General features: G+C 44.2%; 1 protein-coding gene across 1 annotated transcript in view; it reads right to left on the bottom strand.

Moving 5' to 3' along the window:
* LOC137430880 (kinesin-like protein KIF18A) overlaps nt 1-25,658 on the bottom strand; it is a 196,896-nt gene that overhangs the window by 57,234 nt on the left and 114,004 nt on the right. Inside the window, exons 12-14 of the mRNA XM_078782362.1 lie at nt 20,772-20,915; nt 20,512-20,633; nt 3,432-3,679 (exon numbers count right to left, since the gene is read on the bottom strand). Of these exons, the coding sequence (XP_078638488.1) occupies nt 3,432-3,679; nt 20,512-20,633; nt 20,772-20,915 (514 nt within the window). The remainder of the gene's footprint in view (nt 1-3,431; nt 3,680-20,511; nt 20,634-20,771; nt 20,916-25,658) is intronic.

Raw genomic sequence — 25,658 nt, forward strand, 5'->3', positions numbered from 1 at the left:
TCACCCAACTATTTCTGCAGGACGCACAAGATCCGTCAGCAACCTTCTTCTGGTGAAACCACCAAAATAAACTCTGCTCACCTCCACTCATTTATTCCTCTTTTTACCACCTGTGGAACCACCTTCCATACCCCCTTCAATCCCACTCCTCCATTCAGATCTTCAAAACAGCTGTTTGCCACCATCTCTTATCTTTCCCCACCCAAAACCTTGATATATTCTACCTCCGCTAATCCACCACAAATCCTGTCCCAGCCCTCTCCCTTCCAAAGATCTCCCAATGTCCCTGTTCCCTACTGTTGTGCTTCACTCTCCTCCCCCCCCCCCCCCCCCCCCACCTACCTACCACCTCTCATCCCCCACCCCCTTGTCTCCTTCTCCTTTTATTGTATGTTATATGTGTTAGCTCTTACACGAGCCTCGACCGAGTATAAAATAAAATAAAAACATCCTTCAATTGAAGTATTATTTCTTGGCATCATTTTCAGAATCTCAGCGAGGTTCTGATTTATCACTCCAGTTGATCCGAATACCACTGGCATGGCAGTTCTCTTAACTTCTTTTTTCAGATCCCAGTACTTGGCCATTTTATTTTAATGATGATCAAAGTATCATGCACGAGCACACCAAAAAAAAAACCAAAAGATCCACCACAAATCCACCTCCTTCAAATTGCCAAGTACTCCTTCAAACTGCTAAGTTCAAATTGCCAATTGCCAAGCCCACACACTAAAGGTATTTGACGTGCGACTTTAAGACATCACTGTGGTGTCACTAAACATGTTTCTAGAAACATCTGATAATGCTGTCATGTTCACTCGGTGTAAACCACAAGCTTGAAGCACAATGGTGTTGCTCAATGCAAAATAATGCAGTTCTGACTTATAAAAGCCATCAAAACATGGAAAACCTCCAGTAAATCTCTGTGCAGCAAAGAAAGAAGTGACAGAAGAAAATCCTTCCAGCATTGTCTCTAGTTTTAAGATTATGAAAGTTTCAATCTGATTAAAAAAATAATAATAATTACAGAACCACCCATAGGCCTTAGGCAGTCTCAGCTGTTAGGCTGCTACCACGGCATCACAGCCAACATGGCTTTATAAGCCTTTTTTGGCAGGATCATCAGCCTACCACCCCCCCCCCCCCCCCCCCCAATCTGGGAAAGGAATCAATAATTTCTGGCTCCGTTTCATCTATACATACTATAAAAATTATGTTCGCCCATCTGCCTGTTGCCATTTTTCTCAGAGATGGCTGAACGGATCTTCGTCAAACTTTATGTTTATCAGTGAGTGCCGGGGAGTTTTTTATTTTATTTTATTTTCCAAAAATATTACTGTTTCAAATCTGAGCCGTTCGTTTTCTAGGTTCCACAAGTCAGCTGAAATTTGGTCCACGGTCCTCTTTTCTGGTACATTTTCATCTATTAAATTTTAATTTAAAAAAAAATAATTTTTTTTCAATTAAAAAAAAGAAGTTTCAAACCTTAAAAAAAAAAATAATAAAGTGTGCAGCCCGAAAACATGTTTTTTCGTTTACTTGTTTAATCTCTGCATAGTTTTGTGGAAGGAAATATTAAATGATCCCTGACCCCATTGCATAGTGGGTGGAGGGAAGTGTTTCAGGACCCCACAAACAAAAAAAAATCGATTTCTTCAAAATGCCAACAGGAAAAGAACAGCACCGGCAACACTAGGTACCCCTGCTAATTATCAATATAAACATTAATTTTCTTCGCACCAGTTGTGTATTGACCTGATGCACAGTTTTGAATTGAAAATTATAACTGCAACACAAGTTAAACTCGAGTCTGCTGGCAATTTGGCGCAAACCTCACTAGAATGGTTAAAGTCACGATAAGTTTCCCGGGGGTTCACACTTGGCCCCAATCCTTTTTAAACGGGGAAATTACTGTCGGTCACATATCTCATGAGAGCCTGGTGTAGGCTTAGCGGTTAGGATGCCGGCTTGGGATCCTAGGATCCTGGGTTTGAATCCCGGTCGATCGCTGAATTAATGCCAGGGGGGTTGACAGCCTGTCACCCTTCCGAGGTCGGCAAATTGAGTACCAGTTCACTGGTAATTCCCTGTGTGTCACAAGAGGCAACTAGCAGGGTTGGTGGCAGAGAGGGCATCCGGCCATAAAACATTGCTTCAAAAAGGGGGCCATGGTGCCCGAAAAAGGCTAACCCCTGCTCTGCGGGGAAAAAAAATGGCCTCTAAAGGTGGTTCCACATATCTCAGAGTTTACATATGTCAGAAACTGAATAAAAGATCTGTTCGACTTTTCCAGCGAACAACGTATGGTCTCGAAGGACCATTCATCACTAAATTGGTGATCGTTTGGGTGGAAGATTTGACCTCATGTCCACCCCTACAACATACATATGTGATCCACATACATATGTCACATATGTCATATCTACATACATATGTGTCATATGACCACATATGATCACATCATATGACAGAAGGCTTCATCAAAACGGCCATCCCACTTCCATTGACTCAAGATATACATCGTACAGCAACATCACCGAACAAGAGGACGACTTGGGGGTGCAGCATGAGAACAGGTTCTCATTGGGTTTAGTAAAGCTTGGAGATAGAAATGAGAGAGACTAGACTGGGCAGCAGACTTGAAATCCTATTGGGGAAGACCTTGAGACAGAGTCAAAAAGGCAATCCAAAAAAAAAAGGCAAAAAACCAAGGGTACGGAGGGATGAATGAATGGAGGTGACCATTGCGTTTAGACTTGGGGAGATTAACAAGGAAAGTGTTTCTGCAAGGGCCTAGTGGGCCCTAACGAACAAAGTATAAGGACCTCAAATTGGACAACCCAGCATCCGGGAAAAATTTAATCGAGGAAGTTTTGAACAGCAGTGGGAAACACCGAGAGAGGAGAAAACTCCCCTAACCTCATCTGACTTTTATATGTAGAGTAACCAAGAAACAATGATGTACCATGGAAATCCTGCGAGCATCAGAAAACTTCCACAGGTGGTCAATGACATTCTCAAGGCCATTCCACAAGAGCACTTCCAGAATGTTATGGACAGGTTTTAGCGACAGGAAAGTCAAGTGATCACAGTAAAGATGATCACATACGGGCATATTAAATACAGCAAGGTGACAATACTACGGCATTGAAAGCTGAATCGAAATTGAATAATGTAAAGTTATAAACGATTATTTTTGCACAAACAACAATGGGACAACCCTATATTTCATACAATCACTTCATTCGCTGAAAAACTTTTCATTGACACAAGAAACGAGAGAGAGGTTGCTTCATTACACACTGTAGGCTCATCTTTTACAGTGCTCGGGGGCAGCAAATAGATAAACCAGTGACTGGTAAACGGGCATTGTTGAGTCAGACACCCAATTAAGCTTTTATTTAAGAGCAAAAAGTTCTGTCTTGGCTTACCTTGATGATGCATCAATTTTGATCTTGGGAAAGTTAGAAACTGCACCAAGGAGAAACGTGGGAGATGACTTTCAGAAGAGGTGGGGTGAGGCGACAGAGTGTCCTGGTCTGCCCAAGCAACACCGTGCAAACGCTTCACGAGGCTTTCTGTGGCTGTCATGGCATCAAACTCTTCAGACCCAGCGAGGCCTGTGCTTCGGAGTGTGTTGAACTGCGAGCGTGCCATGTGTAGGAGTGAATGCATCAGCCTGAGTGGGTGGGTGAGGGGGATGAAAAGGTGAGTCGATGCTATTTGCATATCCAGGAGAATACCAAGTGTCTTGTTAGGGTTTCATAACATATATGGGTGACATTACTATGGGAATGCAAAGTTGATTCAACAAAAACAAGAAACATGTATAAAAAAAAAAACTAAATAAAGGCAGATAGATGGAACAATATACAATTTGAGAGCTGGATTTACATGAAAAGAGAGGAGTAGGGTAGGATTGTGTGTACACAATCGCAAGGTATTCACAAAAACATTTGTGGTGGCATATTAAATCATACTTGGAAGGTACTACTTGCACTTGGACATTTATCAGAATGCAATACTGCAGCCTGGAGTCCATGATCTGACAAGTCAATGATCTGACAGTATTTCAAGTCAATGAAATACTGCAATCTGACAGTTAACTCAAAAAGGTCATTTAAAATTCAACACATTTTGATCATTTCCGTGTTTATTAATGAAATTATTTGTGCTACAATCACATAATCTATATATATAAAACACAGTTTGTGTGTGTGTGTGTGTAATGTTACCGATAGACTCCTAAACGGAGAGGCTCACGTGCTTGATATTTGGCATAGACATGGCCATTGAGCCTGGGAAGAACATGGCCGACCTAAAAAAAATTATTTCATATTTTTTTACCATATTTTTACCTCAGCACATTTCAGCGAGGAATATTATGCACGGAATCTGAGGCGGTGGCAGAGCAGCGCGCTGATTCACTCAGAGCGATCACGTGATGTTCCTTGCCGCCATAAACTCAGTTACGTGTTCGCACGTAATTCAGAGCGAAAAGCGATTGCGTTTTTTCACATTTCAGCGAGGAACATTTCCATTGACACCACATAGCTTTTTTTTTCTTTCAGCAAGGAATATTATACACGGAATCTGAGCCGGTGGCAGAGCAGCGCGCTGATTCGCTCAGAGCGATCACGTGATGTTCCTTGCCACCATAAACTCACAGCAAGTAGCATAGATTTTAGCATGATTAGCATTTAGCATGATTTAGCATGATTTTGCATAGATAGCAGCATGTTTCACATAGATTTTTTTTCAGCGAGGAATATTATACACGAAATCTGAGCCGGTGGCAGAGCAGCGCGCTGATTCGCTCAGAGTGATCACGTGATGTTCCATCCCCGCCGCCAGACCATTGAACATAAAACACAGTTTGTGTGTGTGTAGTGTAATGTAATGTTACCTCCCCTCCCCCCTCTCCCTCCCTTCCCCCCCTTACCCTCCCCCACCCCTCCCCCCTCTCCCTCCATCCTCCCCTCCCTCCCCTCTCCCCCTCCCCCCTCCCCCTTACCCTCCCCCTTCCACCCTTAACCTCCCCCTTCCCCCCCTCCCTCCCCCTCCCTCCCCCTCCCTCCCTCCCCTCCTCCCTCCCCTCCCCCGCCTGGCAATGCCGGGTACTTCTGCTAGTTAGGATTACAAGCCAGAAGGCAGGAAGCAGAAAGCCTTTTGTTTGCATTGGTATTATTATATTACAAGCTACAAGCCAACAGCCGATTGTTGTCGTTAAGATTATTATTGTAGTTCCCACAATTTCCGTCCATAACTTTTTGAGATATCGTTTTATGTATCGGTTTTAGTCCTTTAACTCAATGGTGAAGAATCACTTTAAAAATTATACTAGCCGGATACAGATTTGAATTTTCACCAAAATTGAATTAACTCCTCCTTGTCACATAAGCAACCTCTCCACCAAGTTCTGTCCGAATCCATTCAACTTTTTGAGATATCCTGCTCTTTAACGTTTTTGGCCCTATCCCCCAATGGTAAAGAATCACTTAAACACCACTGGGGGCATAGACAAACAACAACAACATGCATTTTAAAGGCAATTTTCCCTGCTAGAGCGGGGGTTAGCCTTGCGGTCCCCATGACAATCTTCTCCATTTTGCCCTATTTTCTGCATCTCTCCTTGTTAACCCCCTTGCCCGCATTTCTTCTTCCACCATCTTTAGCCAAGTCTTTCTCGGTCTTCCCCGTCCTCTACTTCCTTCTACATTAACTTCCATCACTCTTCTCAACCAGTCACTTTCATCCTTCCTCAATACATGACCAAACCATCTCAACCTGTTCCTCTTCACAGCATCAATCACAGGCAATATTCCCATCATCTTTCGCAATTCATCATTTGTCCTCCTCTCTCTCAACGATACTCCGCACATCCATCGAACCATTCGCATTTCCACCCTTTCCAGCCTTCGTTGCTGCTCTACGTTGCTGCTCTACGTTGCTGCTCTTCGCTCTACGTTGCTGCTCTACTGGGGGCATAGAAACACAATTAAATAAATTAACAGGATAAGAAATTATTAAATTTATATATGTATATATAAATAATTAAATTGGGTTAGATTCCTGGTCTGGACATGTAATTTTCCCCACACATGTCAATTTAATTATTTATAATCCTGTTCATTAATGCAATTGACATGAAAATCCTATTCAAATTTCAATTCAATCGGATGAAAATGAAGGATCTTAGAAATTTTAAAAAGTGGTTGACCTTTTGACCTCAAAAATAAATAGGATTTTGTCGGAACACCAACTCTACCATAAGTGGGCAGACGCAGACGCGCACACACACACACACACACACACACACACACACACACGCACACACACACACACACACACACACACACACACACACACTTTTTAATTTTAAACAGACAGATGGGTGGAAACAACCTCCATCCACCTTCGGTGGCATAGGTAAATATTCATTAAGATGGACTTACTGTGAGCAGTAATGCGCAGGATTGTACTGCAGCTAATACCACAAAGCTAATTTCATTCTCAATTTTATAGACTATATCGTACAGTATATGGTAAAGATTACTCGGCCTGTCATCCTTCCGAGGTCGGCAAATTGAGTACCAGTTTGCTGGGATGAATGATCCTGGTGTGTACCCCGATTTAGAATAGGTACACCGTATCCCTGCGCATCGTAAGAGCGTGACCAAGGGTTGGCGTCAGGAAGGGCATCCGGCCATAAAAACATTGCCTCAAACAGGGAACCATGATCGTCATGGGGCCCGCAAGGCTAACTCCCGCTCTAGCGGGGAAAAATGGCCTTAAAGCCATCATTCATATATGGTAAAGATTATGTCAAATATGTTTGACAAGATCTGAGAGACCCACCAGAGAGATCTGAGATTGAGACACCCGACAAAGAGAAACAGACAAGCGAGGGGCCAGACTTCGGAGACCTGCCAGAGAATCAGTAGGAGATCACAGGAGACAGAGGGAGACAGAGGGAGAGAGAGGGAGAGAGAGGGAGAGAGAGGGAGAGCGAGCGACAAGAAGACGAATTATCAAAGCCGTCTCCTCACAGATCCTCAACACTCGCATGATCCAGAGTGCACAGCCATGGGTGAGATCAGATCAGGAAAGAATCCCATGATCACACCCTTAATGCTTCAGGGAAGACCCACACACATGCTTACACTTTTGTCTATTCTCCCATCTTGCGTTTTCCTGACCGAGTCCTCCATATCAAGAGAACCAAGAACAATCACAGCCAGTTGTCCAGTTATCAGTCCTTTAATATTGCCTTTACCTACAGTATGCCCAGCCCCATTATTTCCAGGTTAAACTGGTTTGTTTTTTTAACATGTTGCTGGGTATTTTGAGCTGTGGTTCCTTCTTCCAGCACAAGTAACCCCCCTCCCCCCCCTTCTCCCCCACCACTCTCCCTCCATTAAGCCAACCGCACGCTGAAATGAGTAAAACATCAGCATCACAGCGGATTATCCACGCATGCGCATTCACCTCCACTCCGGCATCTTGGGAGAGAAGTTTCCAACAGTCTCGTGTCGCCTGGTAGGGAGACCGAGCCCATTCCGATATATTAGCTCCTCCGTGAGCCTTTGAAAGCAGTCCAAGTCAATTAATCTCAACAAGAACGTCTGCATCTCCTAATGTTGTTCGTTTCTATGCATAATCCAAGAGAAGGCCTCGCATTCCCTTAACATGAAAACAAACACTTCGTTATGAGCTTGGCTGTCTTTCGCGCCAAAATCCTCTCCCAAGCCATCTCAAAGTCAACCGTCAGGATAATCGAGGTGACAGGCAAAAGCTGCGGCCGGGCGGATCTCCTGTCGTCCGCAATCTACCACACTCCGTCCTTAGAGCTAACGAGCACAGTGCTTATTCATCACAGATGGCTTCCATGCCTCCCTCTGGCCTCCAATAGTGAACTTGGCACGTACCGGCAAGGATAAGTTTACACACTACATATGATGAGGCTTATCAGCACAAATAAGCAGAAAATCCAAGTAAAAGCAATTTAAAAAAAAAATTTGGGTAAAGGAAAGTGTGTTGGTGAATGTGATGGGAATGTGACGCTTAATACCTACAATTGTTAGCAAAACAGCGAGGATGTACGACATGACCCATCTTGTAACATGTAGGAACTCCCACCAGAGCAAAATAACATTAAAATAGACCTGTCGAGTAGGAGTCCATGTGCGTGACTAACTCTAGTGGCTTACATTCGAGCTGCAATGCAGTCCATGTGCTCAGTGCAACTTAATGAACTATTTGGCTCGGTATCGAGAACCCAACTTCAATGCTTTTCACAAACTAGCAAGCCGCAGTTCTTAGAAGGAGAGGGGAGGAAAAGTGGGCAGGGGGGGCTTTTGTGACTGTTGGTTGGGAGATTTTCTTGGGTTCTAAACTTTCTTCATACGTCAAAATTGAACGTAAAGGATTAAAGGCCTTCTAGGTAAAGCTCGAAAATCTTGTGTTCAGAAAACACTTTCCTGAGAACACCATTGATAACAGCCAAAGTAAACCAGGTACAGATTTCTGATACGAGGGTTAATCGGGTACAATATGGCAGCAATTGTTGACAGCGAAAAAATTAAGCACAAGGACTCGTTGGCATAATGGTGAGAGCGTCCGTTCTGGGCCTGGGAGGTCAGTGGCTCGATCCCTATCCGAATCATACCAAAGAACTTTTCCTTGCTTTACACTCGTCATTTCAAAAGGATAGAGCGTGAACATACAGCCACAGGTTGGCAACCATTGCGCAGGCTTGATGGGCCTAATGGCATCCCCTCGCATTGAAGTTGCAAACAGGAAGTCATTATTGAGTGCACAAACTGCAAAGCGTTTAAATTAACATCGAGCTAGAGACGTCGAAGAACACCAACAACGGAAATACAGGAACCTTTTGCTGACCAGACGTTGCCTCAGATGTGGTCAATATGACCCCCTCCCCCCTCCAATTTGAAAGTTAAAGAAAAAATAAAAAGAGGAAAAATAAAAACAAATGAAAAGGTAAAGGGAGAAGAAAACAGAAAGAGGAAAAAGGACCAAAGAAAATAGGGAAGGAAAGAGAAAAATTGCAGGAAATGCCTCTGTGACATGGTCTCTCTTTCATCCAGTTGCCAATGTGCTCAAGAGCTGCTCGCCATGAACTACCAGGGCCTTCCGTGGGAGAAATGTAACCACAACGAGAAAGCAAAATGCACAACACTCGAATTTTGCCGAAAATGCCCAATGGAAAAGCAAACAAATGTCTTGTGAGGAAGGCTCAGCAACAGAACTCCACACCTAGCACGGGGGTTGGGTGATTTGAAGTGAAAATGTCATTCCGTTCACAAAGTTGTGAGGTCCAGCATGGTCCTGTCCTTCTGCAATGAGAGAGAGAGAAGGATACATCGGTTTTTAGAGAGAGCCCTGAAGATTCACACCATAAAGGAAGGTCCTAAAGAGATGAAGGAAAAAAAAAAAAAAAAAAAACCCTCAACTTTAAAGCAATATGCTTGAAAACACTACTAGTCACTTTGTAACCATATAGCGGCTGTTCCCATAATCGGCCGCCCGCAGCCTGAGGCCCGAAGCTGGAACGACAGCCTTCAAAAGAGCCATTTCCCCGCCTTTGATGTCGACGTCGACATGAGGCGGAACGTGGAGCCTCCGGCAGCGGAGAGAGGGAGTCGGTCAAAATAGCGACCAGGCCGGGAGGTGTCTCAAAGGGAATTCTTGGGATTTGGAATCGAATCCATTTCACCTTTACATCTTTATCCCCCTCACCGATAGTCTATCGAAACTCGAAGGGAAACAATTGTGCATTTCTGACACCAAATCCAATTCCTGCAAAAGCGCTTTAAAAAAGCACATCTTAAAGTCGAAGCTACAACCGAAGCCACACAAGGTCCCCATTCCCAGCAGCCTTCTCCTCATCTCAACATCAAATCGCAGAACTACCCAACTACCGTAATCCGATTTTGCGCCTTCAAAACCAATTATGAACTCGGTTGACAATGACTCGGACGGAGACGAAATGGACAAACTTGCAGACGTAGAGCAAATGCGCTACGATTGACAAAACTGACAGTTTTTGACCCATCCTCACAATTTTGGTTTGCCAACAGGCATTTCCTAAATCTTCACTCGAACGGGTAAACGCACCGAGTTGACCCCGGCCACGTCTGTGCTTGGCATTCACAAGGTCAAAATGGGATAAAATGTGGATTGTAAACAGATTTGTGCGCTCCACAAAGTTCTTCGAAGAAAGCTGTTCCTATCTTATCGATCGACAGCTTTATTACATTAAAAAAAATTTAATAATCACTTCAACATCCCGTCAGGCACGAGACAACCACACGGTTGCCGCACAGAGACTGTTTTTACAATTAATGAACATTTCTTGCAATCAAACCTCAATATGCTACAATTTGGGGGAAAAGGAGGGGGCGGAATTATGCTCGAAAGTGGTTGGATAGTCCGTTGCCTCAGCAACAAGACGCTCAATTCTGGCACATTGAAACATCTTTCATGCATGGAAATTAATCCTTTGCCAGGTTGCTGTTTCATCCTACTTCCTCGAAATAATTGTGGAAGTATTTTCTTCGAATCCAGGGAAGCTTGTGCCCAATTGCACTGAATGTGGTGTTACTACGTCAGCGGTTTGTGTCTTTGCATTTTTTTTATTTTATTCGGGCATAAGTGCGGTCAAGTAGGAATGCTGGCATGGTGATGCAGCACAGGTGTGCAGGATTCAAGTAGCCTCTACCCACGTGTAGACTGGATGTACCGCCCAAGTCTGTGCTTACTTTGAAGCGGTAAACATGAATATTCAAGCAATAAAATTTTATTTATTTATATTATTTATTTCTTTATTTTAATATTGTGTGTGTATGTATATATATATATATATAGTACATGACAATTTACAGGTTTACAGCTGCGTCGGATTCGAACCCAAGCTAGACAGCTTATAGGTGAGTGTGCACAACTCTAGATCATTAGCCAGCTCCACCATATCATGGAACAAATGAAATCATCAAATGTTACTGGTATATTAAAGTTAACATGCCAGTGTTAACTACTGGTCATACGCTCTGATGATTCAAATTAAAGTGGCAGCATCTCCAACTGGAGAATTCATAGAAAACCTTACCCCATGCTGTCTTGAGAAAAAGGACATGGGAATGGACTTTTAAACTCTTGCTTTGCATTTGAGCACAATCTTAATTTCCTATGAACTGCCATTTTGTCTGAATGTCGATATTCCCCAACGCTGAGAGCGAGTGGCAAATTATATTGGTGAAGATGGCGTGAAAGTGTAATATTTTGTCAAAGTACTGCAAAACGGGAGGTTTTTTTGGAAGTGCCAACAATGTGATTTGGGTTATACAGTGTTCAAGTACATACAACAACAACCAGGCAATTCAACACCATTTTCCCTCCTAGAGCGGGGGTTAGCCTTGCGGTCCCCATGACGATCTTCTCCATCTTGCCCTATTTTCTGCATCTCCCCTTGCTAACCCCCTTGTCCGCATTTCTTCTTCCACCACATTTAGCCAAGTCTTTCTCGGTCTTCCCCATCCTCTACTTCCTTCCACATTCATTTCCATCACTCTTCTCAACCAGTCACTTTCATCCTTCAACACATGACCGAACCATCTCAACCTGTTTCTCTTCACAGCATCCATCACAAGCTCTATTCCCATAATCTTTCGCAATTCATTATTTGTCTTCCTCTCTCTCAACGATACTCCGCACATCCATTGAACCATTCGCATTTCCAACCTTTCCAGCCTCGGTTGATGCTCTACGTTCATTACCGATGTCCTACTCCCATAAATCATAACACTTCTCACACATGCACCATACACCTTTCCCTTCAGCTTCAATGACACTCCCCTCCTCTTCAGCATGCCACTCAGTTCCCGAAACTTCTTCCATGCACATCTCACTCCAGCAACCGTTGCCGAGTCTGTTCCACCTTCTCCATTCAGCATGTCTCCTTGGTAGCAAAATATTTATATACCTTCCAGCTTCATGCCGTCTCCAAGATTCAACCCAACATTTCCTCCATCTGCAGCTCCCTCTGCACACAACTTACATTTGAATGTAGCTGCCACACTGGTTAATGACCCTCTCAGACCACTACATTTTTGATGAATCCACTCTGCACATTGCACATAGAATGGAGTTCACTCCGACACCCTTCCTGCACACAGCACACAGCACATGGCCACTTCCCAGTTCTTTCCACCTCACCACATGATTTACCACTTGCCATCACCTTCGTCTTTCCGATATTCACCTTCAGACCTTTTGCCTCCATACATTCCTTCCACTTGTTCATCTTTTCCTTCAGTCCATCCATACTTTCCGCAATCAACACCAGATCATCTGCATACAACAACTCCCACGGTAAACCCTCCTTTACGTTCCGAGCCAGCACCTCCATCACAGCTACAAATAGTAGTTGACTTGGTACCGACCCCTGATGCACTCCCACCTTCACCTCAAACTCACCACTGTTCCCGTCCTTCGTCCTTCCAGCTGTGCACGCTCTTTTCTACATTGCCATCACTACTCTGATCAACCATTCCTCCACTCCTAACTTCCTCAATGCCCATGTCACTACTCAGTGAGAAACCCTATCAAATGCTTTCTCCAGATCAACAAACCCAAGATTGTTCATTGTTCAAGTATATAATTCGATTAAAATAAAAGTTTTAAAGGCTGTCGGAAAAAAAATTCCGGTAGTTTACTGCCGTTGATGCGGCATCTTTTACACCACATTATTTAACATGTTAAATTAATTATCCATGCCTATAGTTTGTACCCCTTATGACATCCCTAAAACAATAAGTTTACTATTTGGAATTATTTTTAATTTTGTTTGACTGCCAGACTAATAATATTAATAATATTAATAATAATAATAATAATAATAATAACTCTGTGCAGGTGTGCTCAGAACAAGATTCCATACAATTTGCCACATTCAGTGCCAAAATACTAAAACTGCAGGTTCGTGTTCCGATTCATGTTCCACAGCGTTCAAAATATAAAATTCAATTGTAATCAAGTAGTTCCACAATCACAGACTGACACGTCTGTAGACAGAGCAACACAGTGATCCAATTATTGCTTAAACCCACTTTTCGCATGGGTTAATAAGCAAGATCTGCTTACATCAGCACATATAACGCTACTGTGTGGGGTTATGAACACAGTCAGACAGACAGACACAAAGAGGATAGCCCAAGGTGGTGGACATGAGAAAACATAGGGCTCAAGACACAGCATATGGATGCATCCTTTATAATAAAAAAGTGCCCCAGTAAGTGAGCAGCAGAGCAAGGCAACGGTCCAGCAATCGAATGATCCAGCTTGTTCCACTTTGCACAAGGTTCAGCTTTCTGAGAGCGCAATGTTTGATGCGGCCTGGCTGAGCGCACACATGAAAGCAATTCCACCCCTGAGCCGTGGAGGCAACTTCTCCTATTGGTTGCATGTTCTTTCTCATTCCCAAAGCTTGCACGCTCACAACCTTCCATAAATAAAAATAAATAAATAAATAAATGTGCAAAAAGTTTTTTTGTTGTTTTTTTTCCCCCAAGGTTATCACTCATCATAAGAATGCCCATCTATTTCTCAAATCTTTTATTTTCATTTTTGCCTTGACATCAATCAATCAATGAATCATGTATCCCTTCCTCCATCTCTCCCTTCAATTGCACAAAATTACATTCCCGAGTCTCCAACATCCTTTCTTCCTTAACAGCAACCAATGCGTCACCCGTCGTGGTGTCATTTCCTTCGCACTCTTTCCGTCAGTTGGTGTCACACAAACTAATGTGTTACATCTCTCACTGTTCTTTGTATACTTCAACGACCTGTCAGCGTGTCTGTGCAATTACTTTCGTAAATGTGCCGGATAATTGTGACGCGTTGCAAAAAGGTCTTCCTGGTGCATTAAAGGTTGGCGGGTGAGAGATTGAAATGCACCGATCTAGGAGTCTTTGGATAAAGGCGTTCCAGTTGTCTCATAAAGTATCATCTTTAGCGCACTGCCCTTCTGGATTCAGTGATCTGTCACTCCCCAAAGGAGTTAGCAGACACGGCAATAATAATTACATTCCTTTTATGACAAGTAGCAAAATACAATCACAATAACCTCTCTAACCAAGGCAGCGCTAATCACTACAGCCTAGCCTATGGTGTCGTGCAGTCGAAAAACCTGCCAAAGGAGAACCTCAAAGTAGATGTGAGGTTATAAAATCTCCAGAAGCTCGCTCTTAAAGGCTAAAGCATCGATCTTGTATTAAAAAAAATAAAAAAAATTGTCTTGAATTTGTGACCGCCTGTCTGACTTTGAATCCCTTCGTATGGGGCAGGTAATTTGCAAAACCCACAAGCAGAGCCAAATAAATATCATGCCATTTTGGCATCTCTGCTGTCAGACCAGGTGGCCTCGCAACACCTTGAATCATATCTGCCTGGGGAAAAGAAGCCATAAACAAATACAGCTCTGGCCGGACAATCTATCTATAATTCCAGTAATCTCTGTGTGTATGTTTGTATGTTTGTATGTTTGTATGTTTGTATGTTTGTATGTCTGTATGTCTGTGACCGCTGTTTCTCGACAACCACGGGTCCGATATACTTGAAACTTGCCAGGTATATTGCTGGGGACCCGAGGATGTGCCTTTTCAAGGTTTCATATTAATCGGAGAAGTAGTTACCGAGCTATGTCCAAAAAACGATTCAACCAATCAGAGAGCAGCGAGCTATCACGTGTGCCGAACGTGGCGAACAGACTCTGCCTCGGACGGCACATTTGAGAGCATATTCATTTATTTCACGTTGGAAAACTATGTTGCCGTTAAACTATGTTTTAAAACTAATTAAAACTAATTTGCGATTCATCGTAACTGCGATTTGCGACCTTCCGGACAGTGAAGACTGCACTTCCGGCAGCCAATCACAGAACGCGTTGTTGCGTAGGCGTGGCCGATGTGAGAGCGAGCCGAGCCGAGCGCGTGCGCCATTACGGTTCGTAATTCGATTTCTTCCGGAGAAAATAATAATTTCTCGATTTCTTATGCGCATTATTTCTCCCAATTCAGTCAGAGCGAAGGGCGGAAGCGAAGAGCGTTGTTTTTTTTGTTTACGGGCGTACGGGCGGGGTAGAGCGTACGGGTAGCGTTTTTTTTTTTTTTTGGCAAGGAACGGGCACCCACGTACGGGCATGCCCTAGTTTTGCCAAACAGCTGTTGCACATGATGAACGTCGAGATCAGCAGTGGGACTCTGCAACAGATAACTTGTCTTAGGTCCACAAGCCAAAGGTACCTCTCTATTATTAGTGTGTGCCCACTTGTCAGAGTGGACCCTGACATTCGCGGAGGACACGTTCCTGAGAAATGCCGCGAATGTTGAATCCACGAACGTCAAGGCAACGTTCCAATGGGAAAATGAGGATTCAGTTCCCGGCGGTTCGCGATTCATAAGGGAAAATGTTAAAGTTTTATGAACACAATGCACACGATTACAGTATCAGTAAAAATGCTTACAAATAAAATTCAAAAAGGTTATCTCTCTTTTTTCCTGTTTGTTTTGCTTCATTCTTGTGTGGTCGCCAAAGCACAGCTTGATCCCGGAAATGGTTGCCGTTTCAACTGCTCGGAGTTTAAGCTTGGAGAAAGTTCCGGTATTCTGTGTTGGCTTAGCGGTTAGGGTGCCGGCTTGGGATCCTACGATCCTGAGTTCGAATCCCGGTCGATTGCTGAATTAACGCCAGGGGGGTTGACTCAGCCCGTCATCCTTCCGAGGTCGGCAAATTGAGTACCAGCTTGCTGGGATGAATGATCCTGGTGTGTACCCCGATTTAGAATAGGTACACCCTATCCATGCGCATCGTAAGAGGTGACTGAGGGTTGGCGTCAGGAAGGGCATTCAGCCATAAAAACAAAAAACTATGATCGTCATGGGGCCTGCACGGCTAACCCCCGCTCTAGCAGGGAAAATGGCTTTAAAAACGATCATTCGTTCATTCTGTATTATCTTACAAAGATCGACGTTGTTTAAATGGCATAACTTTAAGCGTCCTGGCATGACGGTCCTTGTGTTAGAATTACATTTTATTTTAGATTCAAAATAAAAGTTCATTTTTACTTGCATACCACAAACCAGCCTCGCTGATCGGCACAATATTTATACGTTAATCGTGCTAATCATCGGAGCACCAATGGCCTAATCACAAGAGGGTCTTCCTCCAATGGGGGGGTGGGGGGACAAACCTATGTCCGCTATTACAAACACCACTTGGGCGTAGTGAAACAATTACATTAATGAAGAGGATTATACACAATTAAATTGATATCAGATGGCAGAGCACTGGTACGGTTCACGAGGACCTGGGTTCGATTCCTGGTCTGGGCGTGTAATTTTCCCACATACAGTATATCAATTGAATTATTTATAATCCTGTTCATTAATGTAAAACGCAAAATATTCAGCGTGGTGGAGCCATGGAGGTATGCACTCCACCGAGTGCCATTCTGTTTTATCAAGTGACTAGTATAAAGCCCGTCAAAAATGACGGGTTGGAACAGTTTTTGAAGGTGCAGGCACGTGAGCATGGCAAAGTCTGAAGTCTGGGCCTAGTGTCAGGGATGCTTATATCATCTTTATTTATTAGACATACTCCAGAGGTAAATGAACACTCGTTTTACTCTGCGCGCATTGCACATCACGTGCAGCAAATTTCACCTGCCTGTGCCTTGTATTTATTGCGATTTTAAAAATACCGCTTCTGTACACCGACCTTGAGGCTCAGTTTGCAAGCTACCGTCTACATATTCATATTCAATGTAAGAGGCAAAATTACACTTCTTTTGGGTCTTCTGAGTCCTTGGGGTCATTTCGGTCCTTGGGGTCTTGGGGTCTTCTGGTTCATCGGTGTCTTTTGAGCCATTCGAGTATTTTGGGTCCTCAATCTGGATATTTGGGGTATTTAAGGGTCTTCGGGGTATTTTGTATCTTAGGGGTAATTTGGGGTCCACTGGGTCCTCAAGGACTTCAAGGGGCTCTGGGGTATTTTCGGTCTTTTGGGTCTTTTGGGTCTTCTGGGTCTTTTCGGTCTTCTGGGTCTTTAAGGTTATTTGGGTCCTTTACGTCTTCGGGGTATTTTTGTTCTTCAGGGTCGTTTCAATATTTTCGGTCTTCAGGGTATTTAAAGGTCTTTGGGGGTATTTTGGGTCTTTGGAGTATTTTGGGTCTTCGTGGGTCTTGGTGTCTTTGGGGTATTTTGGGTTTTCAGGGACTTGTCGGTCTTTTAAGTCCTCTGGGTCATTTGGGTCCTTGGGGTCTCCAGGGTCTTTGGGGGTATTTAAGGGTATTTGGTGTATTTTGGACCTTCGGGTGTTTATGGGTTTTTGGGGTCTTTAAGGGTCTTCAAGGATTTGGGGGCTTTGGAGTATTTTGGGTCTTTAACAGTCTTCAGTGTCTTCGGAGCCTTCAGGGTATTCACGGTATTTTGGGTGTTTGGAGCCCATTGGGTCTTCAGGGTCTTTTGTGTTTTTTGAGTATTTTGTGTCTTCTGGGTCTTTGGGTCATTTGGGTCCTCTGGGTCATTTGGGTCCTCTGGGTCATTTGGGTCCTCTGGGTCATTTGGGTCCTCTGGGTCCTCTGGGTCATTTGGGTCCTCTGGGTCATTTGGGTCCTCTGGGTCATTTGGGTCCTCTGGGTCATTTGGGTCCTCTGGGTCATTTGGGTCCTCTGGGTCATTTGGGTCATTTGGGTCCTCTGGGGCATTTGGGTCCTCTGGGGCATTTGGGTCCTCTGGGTCATTTGGGTCCTCTGGGTCCTCTGGGTCATTTGGGTCCTCTGGGTCATTTGGGTCATTTGGGTCCTCTGGGTCATTTGGGTCCTCTGGGTCATTTGGGTCCTCTGGGTCATTTGGGTCCTTTGGGTCATTTGGGTCCTCTGGGTCCTCTGGGTCATTTGGGTCCTCTGGGTCATTTGGGTCCTCTGGGTCATTTGGGTCCTCTGGGTCATTTGGGTCCTCTGGGTCATTTGGGTCCTCTGGGTCATTTGGGTCCTCTGGGTCATTTGGGTCCTCTGGGTCATTTGGGTCCTCTGGGTCATTTGGGTCCTCTGGGTCATTTGGGTCCTCTGGGTCATTTGGGTCATTTGGGTCATTTGGGTCCTCTGGGTCATTTGGGTCATTTGGGTCCTCTGGGTCATTTGGGTCATTTGGGTCCTCTGGGTCATTTGGGTCCTCTGGGTCATTTGGGTCCTCTGGGTCAAAAAAAGTTGAAACTGGGCAAATGTCAATGAAAATTTGCCAATTGGCCTAATGAAGTCTGGCATATTATTATTTTTTGTATACAGAATCGAGGATCGTGTAAGAGCTAACACATTGAACATGAAAACATGAACAGACATAAATCATGCAATGAAGGGAGCTGGAGACAATAGGGGGAGAGGGGGAAGCACACAAGCACAACAGTAGAGAGCAGGGACGTCGGTAGCTATGTGGAAGGGGGGGGGGGGCTGGGGGAGGAGGGAAGGATACACAGTATAAAGCAAATGAACACTTCCAGGAATTTCAGGAAAGAGGTTGGGGATTGAAAGAGGCGGCTTTGGGGTGTTTTAACGGGGGTAGAAAAGATCAAGGTTTTGGATGGGGGAAGATTAAATATGGTGGCGAACAGCTGTTTTAAAGACCTGGAGGGAGGAGGGGGATTGAAGAGAGTGTGGGAGTTTGTTCCAGAGGTGGGAGAAAAGGGGAATGAAGGAGTGAAGGTGAGCAGAGAGTCTTGATTGTCAGTTTCACCAGAAGAGGATTGCTGGCAGATCTTGTGCGTCCTGCAGGAATATTAGGGGGACAGCGCACAGAGAGAGCTGGGGGAGCAAGGCCGGAGAGGAGTCGGTAGAAGACAGAAAGACCACCAACCTGCCTGTGGTGAGAGAGTGAGAGTGAGAGTGAGAGAGTGAGAGAGTGAGAGAGTGAGAGAGAGAGAGTGAGAGAGAGTGAGAGAGTGAGAGAGAGTGAGAGAGTGAGAGAGAGAAAGAGAAAGGCCCTCAGAATCAGCTTCATCATGGGAGATTCCAATGATTCTGAAAGCTTTGGTTTCAACCCTCTGAAGCCGAGCTAGGTGTGAGGCAGGAGCCCAGAGGGGAGAGCAGAAATGTAAGATCTGTAACATCTGAAATGTAACATCTGAAATGAAATGTAAGAAGAGAGAGGGTCAGTTATCACCATCTCAGAGTCGAGGGTTGTGTCGGAGTTGGAACAAAGAATGGATGATGGATAAGAATGCAACAGAACAAAACAAACGGCAGTAGAGGGTAAAACACAGAGCAGCTGGGTTTGAGGGACAAAATGGAGAGAGAGACTTCAAAGATAAGGGATGTGAGGAAGAATTAAGACTACAACACGGAGTGGACAAGACGGTACGAAGCATACTGTCAGGAAGGAAAAACTGGAAAGATGGAAAGAGGTGGGCTTAGAGAGTTAACAGGGGTATAAAATATCATGTTTTGGATGGGAAATGATCTGAGACGGTGGGGAACACCTCTCTTGAAAACCTGGAGGGAAGAATGAGATTTAAGCAAATGTGGAAATCGATTCCACAGCCCGAAGAAAAGAGGAACGAACGAGTGGAAGTCAGCAGTGATTCTGGAGTTTGGGAGTTTAACCAGAAGGGGGTTGTTGGTAGACCATGAGAGTCCTGCAGAAACCTGGTGAGGACAGACCTCAAAGAGCAGAGGGTGCAAAACCAGAAAGGAGGCGGTAGAAGAGAGACCATGGACCTGTCTGCGATGTGAAAGTGATAGGCCCATAGACTCAGCTTCAACGTGGAAGATTCCAATGATTTTGAAGGCCTTGGCTTCCATGTTGTGCAGTTGAGCAAGGTGTGAGGTAGGCACCCATGAGATGGCCAGTGCACTGCATGCTTGAAGCCCTGGAGGGAGGTGCAATTGAGCAGGTTCCGCACGGTGGTTCCATAAATGACAGAAAAGGGAACAAAGGAGTTGGGGTGTGCGATGAGGCTGGATTTTGACCGTTTAACCAGAAATGGGTTACTCGAAAAATTAGTGTTCTGGAGAAGCTAGGGACAGTCAGAAGGCTGAGAGCAGAAGGAGCCGTTTGAAAAACAACACCCCAAAAATAAATAAATAAATAAAACATAGGCCCACTGACCTACCTGTGATGTGCGAGCAACAGGCTTTGTGTTGTTGATCACTAGGTGCAGTATTAGTATTCTTCAAAATAAGATTGGTGATGTCAAACAAAATTGCCTGTCCCCTCCCCCAACCAACCAAATAAGCGTGTCAACAAAATATAAATTCCATGAGCCGACATGCTGTATAGAAAAACCACACTAATTACTACAAGCACAAGTAATAGCTCCACTCTAACACTTTTTCTGAACATTCTGCACAAAGTCCAAGGCAGTGGACACAAAACTCAGAATGCCAAGTTCTCATGGCTAAACTACAATGTTTAAAAGGCAAATGTGGCAGGCCTCACCTCTCCGTATGTTCTTTGTCCTGCTCCAATGACGCAGCCAGTTGCATCAAGTGCCTGAGGTGACCTTTCAACAAAACGTTTTCCTCTTCAACAAGCCCACGAGTCAAACTGGACCTCAGCACCTGCTGGGATCAACATCATGAAGTCGAGTCATCAGCAGGGCTGCCACCATCGGCAAATACCCAGTCATCATCAAATTACACAGGCCAAAAGTCGCAAAACATTTAAATTCCTGGACAATAACTGGCCCTGGATCTCACATCCGAAGTGGCGATATCGGCCTGCAAATGCTGCAGCTTGCCATCCTCCTTCTTGAGTCGGTCATCGGCACGTCGTCGCCGCTTTTCCAGATGGTCGCAGCGGGTGCGATTGGCCGCAATACAGCGTTCCAGTTTTCCTGTAGCCTGCACAGAAAATAAAATAAAAAGAGCACAAAACATGAATTCTCAAATAATTAAACAAGTCTGAATGGCTAATGTATACCAATTAAAGGTCGTGATTAAAGTACACAGAGGAAAAAACCTGCAACTGCTCTTTATCAAGACCAATGTACTCTGCAATTCTCGAGCAGAATTAAGTCAACGTTGGCAAGACGAGGCAGTCGGTAATTGTGCAGCTTCAGTCACAAAGTCAGCAAGCAATTGGCAAAACAATATCACAAAGAGGTTCTCGGGTTTCTGTCATCTGATCGCGGTCTTGCACAACCCACCTCGCTGACCGATTTAGCAATCATTCCCAACGGAATATAGGACTGTTGTGAATTTCATAAACATCGGTACCGACACATCTTTCAGAAAAATCAACTTTACTATCACCGAGATGTATCCGAGTTCAGCATGCTTTCAACCATTCGATTTGGATTATATACAATAATTTTTAGCAGGAGTACGGAACGATAATTTTCTCAAAATGTAGTAACAAGTTATTGTTCCGAAGCTTTAGGCTGACAGGATGGCCGACAGGTACACGCATTCGTCTCCAAGGTGTCTAGCCTGGGTTTGATTACCGACCCAGATATAAACTGTTCGCCTGGTGTTTCACAGGCAGAGTGATTAATCAATGTGTGTGCCGTTCCTCTGTTGGACATTAAACGGGCATCCAGTCTGCCAGGATTCGTTGGTGGATGTGAAAGATCGCATGGTGTCCTTCGTGAAGAGTAGGCGAGCTATCGCCAGCACTATAGCCAAATTCCAAATTCCTACTCTAACTAATCGAACATCTAGGCCAAGCCAGCTGACCAGCTTTGTAAAGCACTCGTGTAGTGTTCCATGTGCCTTTGTCCATTACCCTGACTAGCAACGGTACCCGCCCTACACGCGAGGCTTCAATTGGGAAGCCCAAATGAAAAGGCAAAATATCAGAAATTGAAGGCTTTTTATTTTAAACGATTCATATAAACATCCGTTGTCATATCACACGCAAATAATCAAAATCTAAACAGTACATGGCACCCATTTAAAAAAAAAAAGATTGAATTCTGCAAAACGGAAGCAGCCGCTACACGTCTTTCTCAGTCGCACGTTTATGTGTGAAGAGTGCGCGCCGAATCTGTAACACGGAAGCGGCCGCTACACCTGTTTCTCAGTCGCTTTGCACACGCTGCCGTGTTACTTCGGAGCCGCACGTTGAAATAGGAAGAGTTCGTCAGGAGTCGATCTACTCTCTCCTGGTACGTAGAATTTCAACAAAAGCCACATCCCTGTTCATATCGGTAAATATTATTCCATCGTGTTTGGAAAAACTGGAAAATTGGAAAACTTGGAAAAACAATATAGCCTATTTTACTCCAGGCGGTCCTAGGATTACCCACCCAAAATATCGTTGCTACCGGTTCAGCCGTTTTTGCGGAACCTTCGAACGGACAGACAGACGGACGGACATTTGGTGAATTATAGTAAGATATGTGTATGGATTTTATCTTTGGGTCCATATATGGAGGTCCAACTATCAGGATACAGCATCGAGGTCTGTTGGCCATCTGGTTTGTAGCAGTTAGTCGTATCGCAATCGCAGACAAGTGTGCACAGCAAGTCATTCCTGAACAGGTGTATTGTACTGTACTGCAATTTTATTTGCAACCACAGGTCACAAATGATAGATAGCTGTGCAAGTCACTCGTTTACAGCACGTATGGGATAGGGTCATGGTGTTTTTTTATTTTTCTCTTGCTTTAAAGGAGCGAGGCTCATGGAAGAGCAAGAAGAAAAATGTAGGTCCCCATATGTCCACAGTACGTCCTGGAATGGCCAAGTTTAATTGCCATTCGAGAGATCATCGAGAGAGATCATTTCAGCTACTTTGTGGGACAGAAAGTGTATCAGCAGAAGTACAAGATCTGTATCTCGAGAGATGATCAGCACTCATTTGTAAACTCTGTTGACTCCACTTATGCATGCAGTACCAGGCTGGAGTAAGCCTAGTCATGGTTTCCATCAATGGTGACACGTCTCTCCTTGTTGATCGTGTGTCTGTAGGATCAGTGAAGCCAACTCGCACCAATGATGGAGCTTTTTACCCCTGGTCAAGAGTACTTTGGAGAGGAACTTCAGAGCATGAAAATACTTCTCACCCTCTTACAGGTCAAGTCAAAGAGACACCGTGTCCTGCAAAATGTGCGATCGCTCCAACCTTGTGAGTTTTGAGTTTTGCATGAGTTTTGTTCATACATCCCATTACCAGATCAGCAGAAACTTGGTCGAGGAGTCTTTTGATTCCATTCGCAACAAAGTGGCCCACAGCAAACCCGGCATTCACTGACAGCGCTGTCTCTCCGAGCCCTTTAATACCAGCGGGGTAGACAGTGCCCCACCTCGCATAGTTTGTATGCTCATGGATGGTGAGTCATGGCAGCAATGTAGCAAACGCTTACAGGTGCAGATTCCAGTTGCCATCCCTCTTAACCCTGGTGAAATTCTGCAATTTTTGCTTAATGGTGAGGGGCAACTAATCTATTCCAGCATTCCTGACAATCATGATCATCAAAAGGTACAATCTATCTCTGTGGAGGCAGAACAAAGGCCAACAGAAAGATTAGGTACAACAAAATTAAACGCATTTCGAGACATGAGAAAGGAAAAAATGGGGGAGGAGGATTAAACATTACGCAAAATAAATAAATAAATAAATAAATACTTAACTGGTGATCACATGTAGTGTTTGATAATAGTAATCCTAGAGGTGATAACAATAAACACAACCTTGGAATCATTGGAATTTTGGAATCATTGGAATCTCCTGCAATGACGCAGATTGGGAGGGCTTTTCACTCGCTCACCACAGGCAGGTAAGGTGGTCTTTCTGTCTTCTACCTACTCCTCTCCGGCCTTGCTCCCCCAGCTCTATCTGTGCTCTGTCCCCCAAATATTCCTACAGGTCACACAAGATCTGCCAGCAACCCTCTTATGGTGAAATTGCCAAAATCAAGACTCTCTGCTCACCTTCACTCTTTCATTCCTCTTTTCTCCCGCCTCTGGAACAAACTCCCTCACTCTCTTCAATCCCACTCCTCCCTCCAGGTCTTTAAAACAGCTGTTCAACACCATCTCTTATCTTCCCCCATCCAAAACCTTGATCTTTTCTACCCCCGTTAATTCACCCCAGATCCTCTTTTTTGAAATACCAACTTCTTTCCTGGATGTCCTAGCAGTGTCCATGTGTTTTTTAACCTCTCCCACCCCCTCCCTCCCCTTCCCATGCCTCCTCCCCCCAAGCCCTCTCCCTCCCACAGATCTCCCGATGGCCGTTCTCTGCTGTTGTACTTGTGTGCTTCCCTCTCCCCATCTTGTCTCCCACTCCCTTTATCGTATGTTTTGTGTGTCCATTTTTTTGTGTGATTAATGTTAGCTCTTACTCGAGCCTAGATCTTGTATACAAAAAAAAAGAAAAAAAGAAAAAAAAGACCTTGGATGTGGACAATTACAGACAAGTTCACAATGGAATCGTGGGTAGAATCCTACCCACATCATATGTGCAAATGATCAAACGTGGATACCCGCTTAAACAAAAAATGCCATCGAAGAATTTTTTCCTGGAAGAACTTTTCGTTCACATAGCAAGTTCCTGCGGTTTGCGAGTCGAGGGTTTGCAAACTTTTGTCCATCACCAGATGGAATAAATATTCATGGGTTTGACCCCTATTCCCTACATATTCTCCAAGTACACAAGAGAAAACCCTACAGAGCGGCAAGAAGGCACACAACAAATACAAAGCCAAAACGAGCCTGCTTACCCACCCCATGTTTTGGGTAGTTGGCCACCTGCATCCATTTGTCCCCTTATTCCATATTTGTCTCCACGAGTCAGTCTCCTCCTTCTTACTCAAATCTTTCAAAAGCGATGCCAATCATTACGTCTTTGCCACCGAGGGTGGACAGAGGTTATGTTTTCATCCCCGAGCAAGATGTCTCAAAAAGTTGTACACAGATTCAGACGAAATTTAGTGGACAGGTTGCGCGAGTGACAAGGAGGAATCGATTCGGTTTTGGAGAAAATCTGGATCCGAGAATTGAAAAATTAAGTGATTCTCCAATATCGAGAAATGCGGCCAAAAAATGATATACAGTATGGCACAATATCTCAAAAAGTTGTGGATGGATTATGACAAAACTTGGACGAGTTGGTTTGATGACAAGAACAAGCCCATTATATTTTGGTTCAGGTCCAGATGCAGATGCAGATGCAGATGCAGATCCGGCCTATCAGTGGGATACAAAACGTAAACTGTTCAGCCTGGCGGAGGTAAGCGCTCTCCCAAGTGCCGTTCTAGTTACGGTACCTCATGAGACGACACACCCACATCCAGTCTCTGATAAACTGATAATTTCCCATTCTGTTCCTAGTTTTAGTATCATTCCTCCTTTTTCGTGTTCACACACAAAACTAGCCCATCCACACACCTAATTTCCTTGTCTTGCATGTTATAAGCTCATAGAGTCTCGTATCAAATGAAATAAAACAAACTCGAGCTCACAGTTAGCTTTGCTGCACACCAGGAAGTGCAAATTAAAAAGTCAGCATGTCGACTGGCCAAAAACCTAGACAGCATCATTAATAACCACAGGTGAACACGAAATAGTTGGATTAACATTCTCCCATAGAATTCCTTCAAAATGGAAAACCCTGCCTGAACTGCAGCACCAGAATCCCCA

This window comes from Myxine glutinosa, chromosome 7 (genome assembly GCF_964187855.1).
Source record: "Myxine glutinosa chromosome 7, kmMyxGlut1.1, whole genome shotgun sequence".
Classification (NCBI taxonomy): Eukaryota; Metazoa; Chordata; class Myxini; order Myxiniformes; family Myxinidae; genus Myxine; species Myxine glutinosa.